At 35.8% G+C, this 13,881-nt stretch overlaps 1 protein-coding gene across 1 annotated transcript in view; it reads left to right on the forward strand.

Annotated features, from left to right (window-relative positions):
* Positions 1–13,881, forward strand: part of LOC150094662 (NPC intracellular cholesterol transporter 1-like) — a 559,930-nt gene that overhangs the window by 307,107 nt on the left and 238,942 nt on the right. Inside the window, exon 15 of the mRNA XM_090411614.1 lies at positions 4,123–4,257. Coding sequence (XP_090267740.1) covers positions 4,123–4,257 — 135 coding nt within the window. The remainder of the gene's footprint in view (positions 1–4,122; positions 4,258–13,881) is intronic.

Here is a 13,881-nt window from a genome sequence, read left to right on the forward strand (position 1 = left end):
GTTCGTTATAGAACATTGTTTCATCTTCTATGTTTAAACCAATGTTGAAGTGATATCCACAATCTTCTGCCCAAAGTACCAACTTATTAAAATCCTCTTGTAATAATTACATCAGAGTGACCTGACATTGCTCTCCTAATTTAGTACGACAACCCCTAGTATCCTCTGTAGAGGACTGCAAGGTTTTATTAATGTAGGGCTTGCTTTGACAATCTTCTCATGTTCTGTAATAGCATTATGGCAGATTTGGATAAGGAGACTGGATATACCATGAGGATTGGCAAATCCCATCAAATCTCTTGGGAAAATCCAGATATACCATCTGGATTTTGCCAAGAGATTTGATGGGATTCCACATTGGAGGCTGTTATACAAGCTGAAAGGAATGTGTTTGCAAAATAATGCCACTGTCCAATTGTTTGTGTATATGTGTGTGTGTGTGTGACATAGTTGGAGAGCGGCATGATGATAAGTATCAGAAAACAATGTATGGTAATGCTGAATATATGAGGAGAAAGAGGAGATTGACAGGATTCTATACTTTGGCTGTTGTTGTTTAACATGTATATTAATGACATTAGAGAGATAGTCTTGAGTGTGATATCAAAGTACTTGCTGGTGACGGCTAAGTTAGGAAGAGGTGAATGTAGCTGATACCAAATTTTTCAGATACAGCTGGTTCAGAATGCAGCTTGTATAGAATTTGAGCAGATTGGCTATATAGGAAAATAACAATGAATTTCAATTCAGTGTTGTTAAGTATATACTATACATATTGGACAGGGAACATTCCACAAAGTAGCATATCAATGGGAATATTGTTGAAATTAATCAATGAAGCTAGAGATTTGGAGGTTATCGTGTAGTTAAAGAATAGGAATTTGTTTACTAAGGTTGTTTCATCATTACATTAGTAAATAGTGCTATCAAAAAGAACACTAACTTGTAGGAATAAGGAAGTTATTCTCACATTTTATTATTATTTGACACCTCCAGACAATCCAATGACTTATCGAGGGAGTGAGGGCACCTGCTCTACAACTCCGTCTCCACCATTCAATCACCAACTGACTACAACTACACCATCGCCATCTACACTATTTCCACAGACAATTGCAAACATCCATGTCCATGGCGGGATTCAAACTCGCAGCCGTTTAACTGGAGAGTGGATACACTATCCACTCGTCCAACTTGGCCAGGTCATTTTACAAGCCTTTATAACTTCTCATGTGGATGATTATTGAGTGAAGATATCATCAACTAGGTTCCAAGGAAATGGAGAGACAATTGAAAAGATTCACTTTTCAATTCTGCCACTTTAACTGAAATACAGGCCATCTGCAGCAAACTACTCTGTCCTACCTTCTGTTGTATCCAATATATAGACATACTGAAGACCTCTCTTGCTATGAGAGCTTCCATAGCTTGGTCAGTATAGATGAATCCCTTTGGTTGGAAAGACCTGGGTTTGATTCCCATCAATGACATGAGGAACCTTGTCTCTTCGACGAAAGGTGAGTTAGGCAGTCTCATATGGAGGTAGGGTTTTCTCATCCCCCCCCCCCCCCCCGAAACTTGGGTTTTTCATCCACCAGAACAGGCAAACTGACCCAGTGAACACACAGATTAAGTCATGAATACTGCCCTTAGGGGATGCAACAAGAAGTGATGAACCGGCCTCATTAAATTCGTCATGAATCTCTCTCGTTAGGGGACTGTACCCTAACGAGATTAATTAGTCTCATCCATCCTAAAGGGATGGATGAGCCTAATTAATCTCTTTGCTACACATTCTGGTTATCTCGACATTCATAATAATTTCTTTCTCCTCAACTTCCTGCTGTCATACAATGGTAACATACAATTCACAACCACAGTTCTCTCTCTTATTACTTGACTTCATTATCTCTAGCAACGGTGAAATCTCATGCTAAATGTTTTTGAAAGGAATCCAGGATGTCTTGTTTGGTGAATATGTCTTCACCATCTACAAATATTTGGCTGAGATTCCTTTCTTACATGGTCTTTGGTGATTTATCTGTTGCAATCTATCTTATTTTAAGTTGTATCTCCCATTTGTTTCTGCCCCCTTTCCAGTTCTATCGCTATGTTAATGTTTCTGATGATGTCATTTTTTTCTGTAACATTGTGTTGTTGGTTTGCTGTAAACCAGCTTCTCTCTCTTTATACAGGTCTTTTAGTTTTTTTCCTTACCCTATTCATTCACTCATGTTCTATTTTACTGCTTCTTTGAAACAATTGACCATGTGTCCCAGTTCCAGATAACATTTTTGCAAAACTAACAGAGCTTTTGCATTTTGGTTGCAAAGATCCATGGGAAATCTGGTAGATTTCTCATGGTCCAGAACCAATCTATACTTATTCCATGTTGCAAAACTTAAGTAAGACTGGATTATGATCTGATATTCTCAAATTGAGATGTTTGATCTGAATTATTCTCTGATTATAAGAGATGAGGAGATAATAATTCCATCAAGTTAGAAACCAATACTTTGATTCATATAAGTGTAAGATTGCAGATTAGTATTGTAAGACACACTTTTAATTGTGCATATCCTGATTTTTCATATATGGGATTGCTTCCTAGTTTTTCTAATGTTGGGTTTTCAATACAGTTCCAATCTCCAGGTTCTCTGATATAGTGGCACTGTATAAGCATGGCTACAATTCCTAGAAAAATTTTCATCTGACTGTTACATTATGTGGAGCATATACATTTATAATCCTTATTATACATCCACTCTATTTCCAATGTATTGTCAAAATTTGCTCTTCTGCATCACTTTTGATATTATGTAATGAAAACAAAGGAGGTGGCAAGAATAAGAACCCCTCCTCTAGCCCTATTAGATCAAATGCTTCAGTAAGACAGGAGCAGGTATTTAGGTGTTGGAGTTTTTATTTCTTTATATCTGCAGAAATATGTCTCTTGGAAAGAAAAAAAAATAACCTAATATATGATGTAGCATAAGTTTTCATATAGTTTCTTGTTTAACTAGACTGTGGAATCCTCCATACATATTTCAGAATTCATATATGTTTCATCTGCAATTAATAGAAATGTCTATATTCTTCTTTTTAACCCTTGCCAAGTGTAAGGAACCAAAATTTGCATGTGAAGAAACTTCGTGTCTAGGCTAAATGTATAGAGGTTGTTGACTGCTCATCTGTTTTCTCAGTGTCCTCAGTAATGGAATAGCAGTAGACCCCTGTGGCATTCCCCCTTTTTTGCCTTCTTATGTATGGTAGGCCATTGCCCACTATACATAAATTGTCAGCATCTTTCAGATAACTAATTTCTCATCCATCTATTTTTTTTCTGTTTGTTCATTCCTCAGCTTTTAAATCACCTTGTCATACAGTCATAAGATATTTCATATAAGATATCTTTTCAGAGTCCAAAAATATCATAGCACCAGAGGCCCCCCCCCTTTATCCATCACTGTTGTCACTTTTTTTCATAAAATGCAAGTAAATTGATAAAAGAACCTCAAACTCATGCTGACAATATAGAGAATCTATTATCTGTGATTCCACTCTCCTGTTGTTTGTGACTTATTCTCTCCAATATCTTAACCATAACTTTCAGATATACAGACTTGTCTAGAATAGGAAACATCTATCATAGCACTACTTTTGTGCAATGATACTTTTTTGCTTTCTGAAATTTTCACTGCTTTGGAATCTCCCTGTTGCAGTGTTCTCCTTAACTGTTAGATCAAGAGCCTCAGCATTTCTTTTACATACCTCTTAAAAATATAATAAGTGATTTTGCTGCACACATTGAGTGGTCACAAACTATAAAGTTCCTCCCCAGGATCTGTATATAAGTATTGTGAACAAAGTTATGAACAGACATTTTCCATATGGAGTGATCTGTGGGAGTGGAATGTATTGTTTGGAGAATGGATGTTCTGTGCACTAACATCAGATCAGTATAATGTTAGTACATTATGAATTCTGGAATAATCACAGTAGTTTATTTTAAAAAGTTAATGTTAACACACAAAATAAAAATTTTGTGTGTTAACAAAAGTTTTATTTTCTTTTAATGCTCATAAATATTGATTTCTTTTGTTTCTTTTATTGTTATTGAAGAATAATCGACTAGATATATGTTGCTGTGTGCAGCTTTCCAATGAAAAACACGTATCTTCTGAAAGTTTGCTGCAAAAATATTTTAAAACTCTGTATGCTCCTTTCCTGCTTAAGCCATCTGTGAGATATGTGGTAGTAAGTATTTTGTTTACTTTTTTTTTTTTTGTTATATTTATGAAACAAGATATGGAACTTATTTTTCTTTAGTTTTCCTAGTTTACAGCTTAAATATTACAAAAAAAAACATCTTTTGCTAAAAACAGTGATATTTTAAATATTAAAGAAATATTTTTTTTTTTGAAAAATTTTACTAAATGGATATAATCCAATAACAACCCAAAATATTATTATTATTAGCTGCTCTCCTACACATCTACCCATACAAGAAGAAGAAACCCATAGGTTTCTTCTTGTCTGGGTTGATGTGTAGGAGAGTGGCTAATGATATATGGAAAAATACCATATATCAAAGGCATCTCTGAACGTTTTTAAAAAATTATGAAGAAATGCAAACTCACTGCTACCTATAAACTAATCAACCAAATTCACAATTTGTTAACTTCTCCACAAGGCAAACTTTCACCAATAATGCTACTTGGCATATACGAAGTGCCATGTTCTTGTAACTTGTCTTACAAGAACATGGCACTTGTAAGAACAAACAGGAAGGTCTGTAAATAAATGCATCTCTGAACATCAAGATCACATCTGTCTTATCAAACCTCACAAATCTGGCCTTGCACAACATGGAGTTGAAAGTGCTAACTTTTCAATGGCAAAACACCAAGTTACTACATAGATCCATATATAAACATGAGCATTTGTATAAAGAAAGCTGAAGCCTTAAGTCACAGATCCAATCCAATATAAGCATGTGCACTAATATTTTTTTTGAATGTAATTCCTATTATTTAATAACTGTATTGATGATGTCTTATAATACTTTAGATGAAATATTTACATATTAAAAAGTTAATTACTGTGGCATACACATGAATTTTTAGTTATGAATACTCCACAGGTTTCACTATATAAGAAATTTACCTAGATTATTATATGACATTCTCTCAGAGTAAACCACTGTATATAAACATCTCTCTTGTCTAGTGAATTTGTTCTAGTGTATATGCAGATTGTGAAGCATGTCCTCCCCTTAACAAACCCATGCTGATCATCATAGAGTTTCAAATTCTGAATCCTAGTCCTCACCAGTATCTCCAACACCTTAAAAATAATCCCAGACACAGAGATCATTGTCATCAAATTCCCAATATGTACCCATAAGGGAGGCGGGATGTACAAAATACTATGCTGGTAAAGTTCGCCCACCGATTAGAGATCCTTCGACACTTCTGCGCATCTCAGAAAAAGGAGAATCCATTCCGATAATAGGGTAATCAGTCCGTATTGTGGGATGAGTTGTTTATTATTACCGGTCGGAAAATTAACTTTTCTTTTATGATTATTGTAGTTAACTATGTTGCTTGTATAACAGTTGGAAAATTTTACCTATAAAGCATGTGATTTCGCGTGTTGGCGACCAATTCGGACGTCCTTCATTTCTTTCTCCCCTTCAGCATGAATCGACTATTCTTTGAAAGTCGCGAAGCAGGGACCTACAAACGCTGGGCGAACTATACTGCATGTAAACTTTCCATTATTACTAACTTCTTTCCAATAATTTTTTTTCAAATTAATCTGTTTTCTATCAGGACTCCAATATTGTCAGATCTTGTGTTTCAGGCAAGGCTCTTCTTACTGTATCAGTGTACATAGATCTTGGTCTTTTTTCTGCCATTCTGACAAAAAAAAAAACACTTGCTTTGCTAATCTTTCCATTTCCATTCCCATTCTGTTTCAGTGACCATATCACCTGAAATGCTCTGCTCACACATTGTTGAGTGCCAATAGTAATGGCAAGTTCATTAATATGTCTTTTTTAGTATGATTCTTCAATTGATGTCATTGTCTACTCTCCTAATTTTTCTCATGATTCTTATATATGTGGTTTCCAGTCTCAGATCAACTTTTTTACTTCTAACCCAACTCTCAAATTCATAAGTTAAAACTGGCTTTTATTTCTAACCATTGTATTTTATAATGCTATCAGTTCACAGTTTCAGTATAATGCTTCAATTCACTATTCACCATACTAGCTTTGCTACTTCTACTGTCTGTTTCCATGTTTATTATTATTATTACGGGCAGCTCCAAGGAGTCCTCAGACTTATCGAGGGAGGCCCAACATCATGTCAAGAACAACTATTCAACATTCACACAGTATCTATCATACTTCACCTTGCACTCATTTACAGTCATGGCACCCACAACAGACTCTGGCAGCTTATTCCACTCATTTACCACTCTCCAAATAAAAAACCTAGCTCTAACACCCTTGCTAACCACCCTCTTACCAAGCTTCCATGGATGGCCCCTAGTCCTCCCACTACCAGTCTCCTATTCTCAAAAATATCTTCTGAATTAATCTTATAGAAACCCTTCAGTAATTTGAATGTCTCAATCATATCACCCCTTTTTCGCCTATCAACCAATTTCTGCAGCCCACAAATCTTCAACCTGTTCTCGTACGGTTCATTCCATAGTCCTGCTATTATCTTGGTCACTCATCTCTGGATCCTCTCCTCCGCTACTCGTACGACACAAGCTGGTATACCATCTAATCCCACAGATGAATTGACATTGAGGTTTTGTAATAGACTATTCACCTCCACTTCATTCACCACAATTCCCGTATAAGCTGTTGGTTCTTCCATTTCTGCAATGTCACCACCAGGATGATATATTCTTGCAAAGTCCTCACTCAGTAATTCTACTATATCAACTGATTCGGTTACCTCCCTACCATTGGCATTCTTTAAAATCATTCTGCCATATACATTTTTTCTTTTACTTGCAACATATCGAAAAAACTGTTTGGGATTCTCTTTAGCCTGCATGGCTAATGTTCTTTCATAATCCGCTTTTGCTTTTCTTACCACACTTGTTACCTTTCTGGCCTGGGCCTTTTACCGTTCATGTGCCTGCAGGTCACCTTTCTCCTTAAATTCCCTCCAGCTGTTTCTTTTTTTGCAGCTCAAGCTTAATGGTGTTATTCATCCATTTAATCCCTACTTGATTTATTATTCGGACTCTAGGTATACAGTCAGCCATTGCCTCCTGCAAACACTTCTTAACCGCCTCCCATGCACTATCAACATCCAGCCCTTGCAATTTTATATGCCATGGCACTGAACCAACCAAACTCCTAAGCTTGTCATACTTACCAGCCCGATAATTCCACATGTACCCTGTCTTAATTGTAAATTCCACACCTTTAGCCACCTCCCAAGTTAAGACCCTATGATCACTCTCACCAATTGGTGGCAATGTGGTCATATTCGTTACAGTCAGATCCTCAGATGCAATTACTACGTCAAGCACTCTCTGATCCCTAGTATTTTCCATTACATGCTGTCGCAGATAGTTATGCCTTAATAACCGCATAATATCCAATTCCTTCCTCCCATGTGTCCTCTCCTCCCTCCAATCAATGCTACCATAGTTGAAATCTCCCATAATAATTACCCTCCTTCCACTCATTTCTTCTATTTGCTTATGCATACTATCTCCACCATCTTTTCCATCAGCTGGTCTATAGCAGCACCCAATTGTATATTTTGTTCTGCTAGCCTCAATCTCACACCAAATGGCTTCAAATATGCTCTTTTCTCTATCCTGCAATTCAACTTCTATTCTCCTTGGCTGCAGCTCATCAGCTATCATCAATAACACTCCTCCCCCCATTTTATTCTCCTTGTCATTCCTGAACACACTGTACCCCTCACATTCAATCCCACTAGCTATATCATCTTCAGTCAGCCATGTTTCACTAATGCCAATAACCTGTGGTCTGGAAGTGCCAACCAAGGCCAAAAATTCTTCCTTCTTCTTCCTAGTACTCCTAGCATTAGTATGCATGAATTGCAGACCTCCGTTGGCCTCATTCCTACCTTGATGCCTTATACTAACTATCCCATTCTGATTTGTTGTCCTTATTCGCTTGGGCATATTATACTCATTCATACACTCAACTGCCTCCCTAAGGTCTGCATATCTACTTCCCCCACCCCTTAATAAATCTGATTTCCCTGATTCTGCACATTTACTTCACTCAACAACACTTTTTCAAGTCTCCTTACACCGAATCCATTCAAATGTAATTTAATTCGCTATCTTCACAAAAAATTTTATCTAAATAGCTTAAAATATTTTACTCATTCAATAAGTTCTCCATTCAGAATGCAGTTGAAGTTTTCTATGTTCTTGCTGATTTTCATCGTTTTTGGTCTTTTTATTGCAGATCTTCATATCATACTTGTGTTATTCAATTTAAATAAGGAAATCCTTGAAACTTGTACCAGAATTATTTAAGGGCATAACATACTATGCATAAAGTAAAGTAAAGTAAAGAGCTGAGATTAACATCTCTAAGTTATATATATTAGGTTTTATACCATCCTTGTCTCACACCTGATTTTACTCCAAACCACCTTCCTGTATCTCGTTCAATTCTTACTGCTGACTTAAAAACTCAAATATAGACTATGCATTGCTCAATATAATGTCCCATTTTCACCATTTCATTGTAGCCTTTAGAACAGCTTTTCCTATCTTATGCCTTTTCCATATCTGCAAAACTTAAAAATACAGATCCGTGTTATGTTCTCATGATCTCTCAACCATCTATCTTAAAGTAAAAATCTGATCCTGACAATCCATTTATAGCATGAATGTAGCTTGTTCTTCCCCAAATATTCTTCACCAATTATGCTTAGCCTCTTCTAAATTCATTATTACATCCACCTGTGTGTGAAGTGTTCCTGCACTTGTGACCTGGCTTACTACGGACAGACAGGAAAAGCTGTTGACAATCTACCACAGAGAACATAAAAAAAATTCATTCAGCACCATTGTATAGCAAATCAGGACTAGCAGGCTATTCCTTGGATACCCCTCCACACAAGATCGTATATAGAAAAACAAAAGGATAACACAGAAGTCATTATAAGTCAGAGAGGCTATTTTTGATTCCAGCAACACCCTTAAAACATTTCACAATCCATTTGATAATTTTGAGATCAAATAATACTTGTTAACTCTCTCTCTCTCTCTGTATCCAACAATAGATGGTGCCAACTAGATCTTCAGTTCTTTGTGTTGTCTGTTACAGTTTAAACTATATATATTTTTTTTTAACTTGCTCACATACTGTGATAAACTGCTTTTTGTGCCCTGTAGATGCTGAGTATAACACCAGCAAAATAGCAAATAAATAAATATTAATTATTTTTTTTATTATTCTTTTGCTGTGAATCAAAACTGTTAAATAAACAAGACATAAACTGCCAACACTGCCTCTTTCACATCTTGAGTCCACCATCCAGTTCTGATTTTTTTTTTTTTTAACTTGCAGACATATTCACCAAATGCTTGTGACTAAATCAATCACAGCTTTCTTCAGATGCCACTGAGTCTTGAATGTTGGATGGGCCAATTTTTCCTTTTTCTTTATATCAGCTGCCTTCTCTAATCACTCAAAAAATTCCTCCTCCTCATCATCAAACTTCTGACATATACTCTCAGGAGGGGTATACAGGATCTTATGATAGTGCTACATGAAAAGTTACATCATTACTAACTTCCTATCAACAATTTTCCTCCAGATTAGCCTGTTATCTGTCAGCATTCCAGTATAATCAGATCTTATATTTCTGTCTTCTAAAGCACTTTTTACTTTATTAATCCACCTACATCTTGATGCACTTGGGGTCTTTTTCCTGACAACCTGGCAAAGAACACTTGTTTAGCTAATCTTTCCACTCCCATTCTGTTTAAATGGCCATACCACCTGATTTTAGCTATGCTAACATATTCCTGAATGCTAACAATGTCAAGTTATTTCCTAATTTCCTCATTTTCAATATGATACTGCCATTGATGCCATCTGTTCATTCCCCTAATCTCAGGACTCATACCTGCAGTCTCCAGTCTTTGATCAAGAGTTTTATTTCTAACCCAGCTCTCAGATCCATAGATCAGATCCATTAAAATTGTTAGAACACTGTCTTGCTAGTTTAGTGTTTTGACTAATCTCTCTTTCATTCCATATAAATTTATTCAGTTGACTTCCCACCATACAAGCTTTGATAATTCTGCTTGTGTTTCCAAATTTAATTTGCCATCTTCACTAAATATTGTGCCTAAATAGCTGAAATGTTTCACTTGTTCTATAGGCTTATTTACTTGTTCCATTCAGAATGCAGTTGATATTTTTAATGTTTCAGCCTATTTATTATTATTATTATTATTATTATTATTATTATTATTATTATTGCACCCTCCATGGAGTCGGCAAACCCATCGTGGGAGGTTCATTCAACTGACAACATATTTATCATATGGAATCATAAAATCCTTAACACTTCTTGCATTAACAACACATTCTGGTAATGCAATCCATTCAGTGGTAATATGATAGAGACACTTGAGTGTCTCTATCATATTACCTCTTTTCCTCCTAGTCACCAAACTCTGCAATCCACATTTTTTACAACCTATCTCCATAGCCATCAGTCCAAACTCCTGATATTTTCTTTGTCACTCGGCACTGGACCCTCTTCAATGTCTCCTCATCACACTGAAAATTAGGTGTCCAGATTTGAGCACAATAGTCCAAGTATGATTTGACCAGTGCTTTATACAGTGGAACAACCACTTTCTTATCCCTACATGTTAGAGTACTTCTTATCATAGCAGCACTATGATGTGCAGCCTTTGCGACACTAGCAATATGCCCTCTAAACTTCAGGATACTGTCAATAATCACTCCCAGATCTCTAATCTCATCCACTTCGTACGGTATAGCACAATCGTCTGCAGACCATATGGGCTTGATAAAAAAAAAGTTTGTGAACCACTAGTAAATAATATGCCAAACCATAAGTTTGTGAACCACTGATAAATAATATGCAAAAGTCATAAAAGCTAAGGGGGATGCAACACAATACCAATTATCATGTTGTTTTCATTCGACTGTAATTTTTGTGCATTTATTTTTGCATTAGTCTAATATTTTGAACTACGTTAAAAACTATTCTAATTTTGTAAATGCTTTCAAATAACTATTTTCTTATAATTTATACGACATTTTTATGTGTTTACATGTTTATGTAATCTACAATGTACATAGATTTAAATTATGCTAATTCATATTTGGCAATAATTATTTTCTATGCAAAATTAGAATTGCAAATCATTCAGCACATTTTCTTTGATTATTCTAATTTTTTGATTCAGAGGTACACTATCCACATTTTTTCAATCTCTCTCTCTCTCTCTGATATTGTCTTAGTCACTTGGCTCTGCACCATTTCCAATGTCTCCATATTACACTGAAAACCAGGTGGCCAAATTTGAGCACAAAAATCCAAGTATGATCTGATCATAGCTTTATATAGCACAAACACTTTCTTATCCCTACATGTTAGAGTACGAGCTGCATGTTAACTCGTACTTCTTATTATAGCAGCACTATGATGTTCAACCTTTCCAACAGTAGCAATATGCCCTCTAAACTTTGGTGTACTGTCAACCATCACTCCTAAATCTCTAATCTCATCTGCTTCCTACAGTATGGCACCAACAATAAAGTACACCACTTTATATATCTGCACTCCAAAATGCAATGCCGTGCACGTATTGATACTAAAACTACAACACCGCTCCTTTGTCCAAGTAAAAAGTCTATTGAAATCTTCCTGAAGGGAATTAACATCAGTAGTGCTACTTATAATTCTTCCTAAATTTGCATCATTAGCAAACAACTGAGGTTCCCCACTCAATCCACATGATAGATCATTTACAAACAAGTTAAACAGCATGGGCCCAAGAACAGAACCCTGGAACATGCCACTGGTTACTCTCCTTTTTTTGAGACACTGCTCCATCATATACAACCTGCTGGTTTTGTTCACAGAGCCAATCTTCAATCCATGTTACCAATATACATTCTCATCCTTTGCAGCTTGTACACCAACTTTTACTTACTATTATAATAATGGAATTAACTTGCATAAAATATTCTTTATTCGTAGAATTTTCATCTGAGGATCACAGGCATCATCAGTACAAGTACAAAGGCTAATTAAACAATAACTGTTATATTCACCAAGTGCCACCTAAGTAGCTAAGGTTAAATTTCCTAAATTTATTTAAAAAAAATATATATATATATATATATATATGTAGAAAGTATTTTTACCTTGGGTATAAATATGTTAAAGATACCAAGCAATTTTAAACCTGGTTTTACTCCATTTCCCAAGTAAGCAAACAGACCAAAAGTCAAGTTTGCACCTGCAATTGATGCAAGACTTGCATCAATTGCAGGCGCAAACTTGACTTTTGGTCTGTTTGCTTACTTGGGAAATGGAGTAAAACCAGGTTTAAAATTGCTTGGTATCTTTAACATATATATATATATATATATATATATATATATATATGCATATACAATTACAAGTTAGGAAAGATTTGCTGATTTATAGAGCACTATCTCCCACAAGGGGGAAAGATGTAGACCATTGGATCTGTTTAGGTTAGGGGTGTGAAGTAATGTTTCACATGTTTCTTTTTAAACCAACTTTTGTGAATGACTTTTGTCTTACACAACTTTACATGAACTTATCATGCAGAAATGTATCACACACTTTTGCAAAAGCCAAGAATATCAATGTATATGATTCTCCCTTATCTAACACACTTGTTACCTTTTCATAAAATGCAAGGAAATTGCTGAAACAAGACCTATCCTTTACAAATCTATGCTGACCATCATAAAGAATCCTATGTCCATCAACCTAATCCTGTATTCTATTCCTAACCAATCTCTCAAAGACCTTGACCACAACCACAGTTAAACAGACTGTTCAATAAGTGGAGACCTCTGTCCCAGAACCATACTTGTGGAGTGGTACTATTTTGCCTTTTTTCCACTCCTTAGGAACCCTACCCATAGCAAGACTTGCATTAAATGACCAGGTCAAGAGCACAGCCAACTGTGGTGCACATTATTTAAGAACATGTGGTGATATGTCATCCATTCCCACAGCATTATTAACATCTAACCCATCCAATTCTTGATATACCTCTGATTCTTTCACTTCCAATTCTCCTAATACTCGCCTCCCTTCTATATATTGCACCACATCATTTACACCAGTATGATATATGCTGATGAAGTTCTTATTCAATAATTCCACTATATACTTTGCAACTGTTATTCTGCTGCCATCACTATTCACTTTTCTCAACCTGCTATAATTATTCTTTCTCTTGCTTGCCATATAGTGGAAAAATTTCCTTGAGTTAACTTTAGCCTAACCAGCCAATCTCCTCTCATACTGCACCTTTTCTGTCTTTACCATGGTCATCACCTCTATCCTGCATTTTATGCTCCTCATGGATCCAATCACCACCAACTGTCTTGTACCGCCTCCATAGCATTTTCTTTTCCATCACAGCTTGCTTGATTTCACTGTTCATTGATTTCACTCTACTCTATATAATCACTTAACACTTGGTATGCAGTTATACATTGCTTTTGTCAGATACCTTGTTTGTTTCCATGCATTGTCAACATCTTTTCCAATCAGCTCATCTATCAAACATTCTGATGTTAACTGACTACTGAGCTTCCTA

This window comes from Typopeltis vanoorti, chromosome 21, assembly GCF_054136105.1.
Source record: "Typopeltis vanoorti isolate ZY-2024b chromosome 21, IOZ_Tvanoo_1.0, whole genome shotgun sequence".
In the NCBI taxonomy this organism is placed as follows: Eukaryota; Metazoa; Arthropoda; class Arachnida; order Uropygi; family Thelyphonidae; genus Typopeltis; species Typopeltis vanoorti.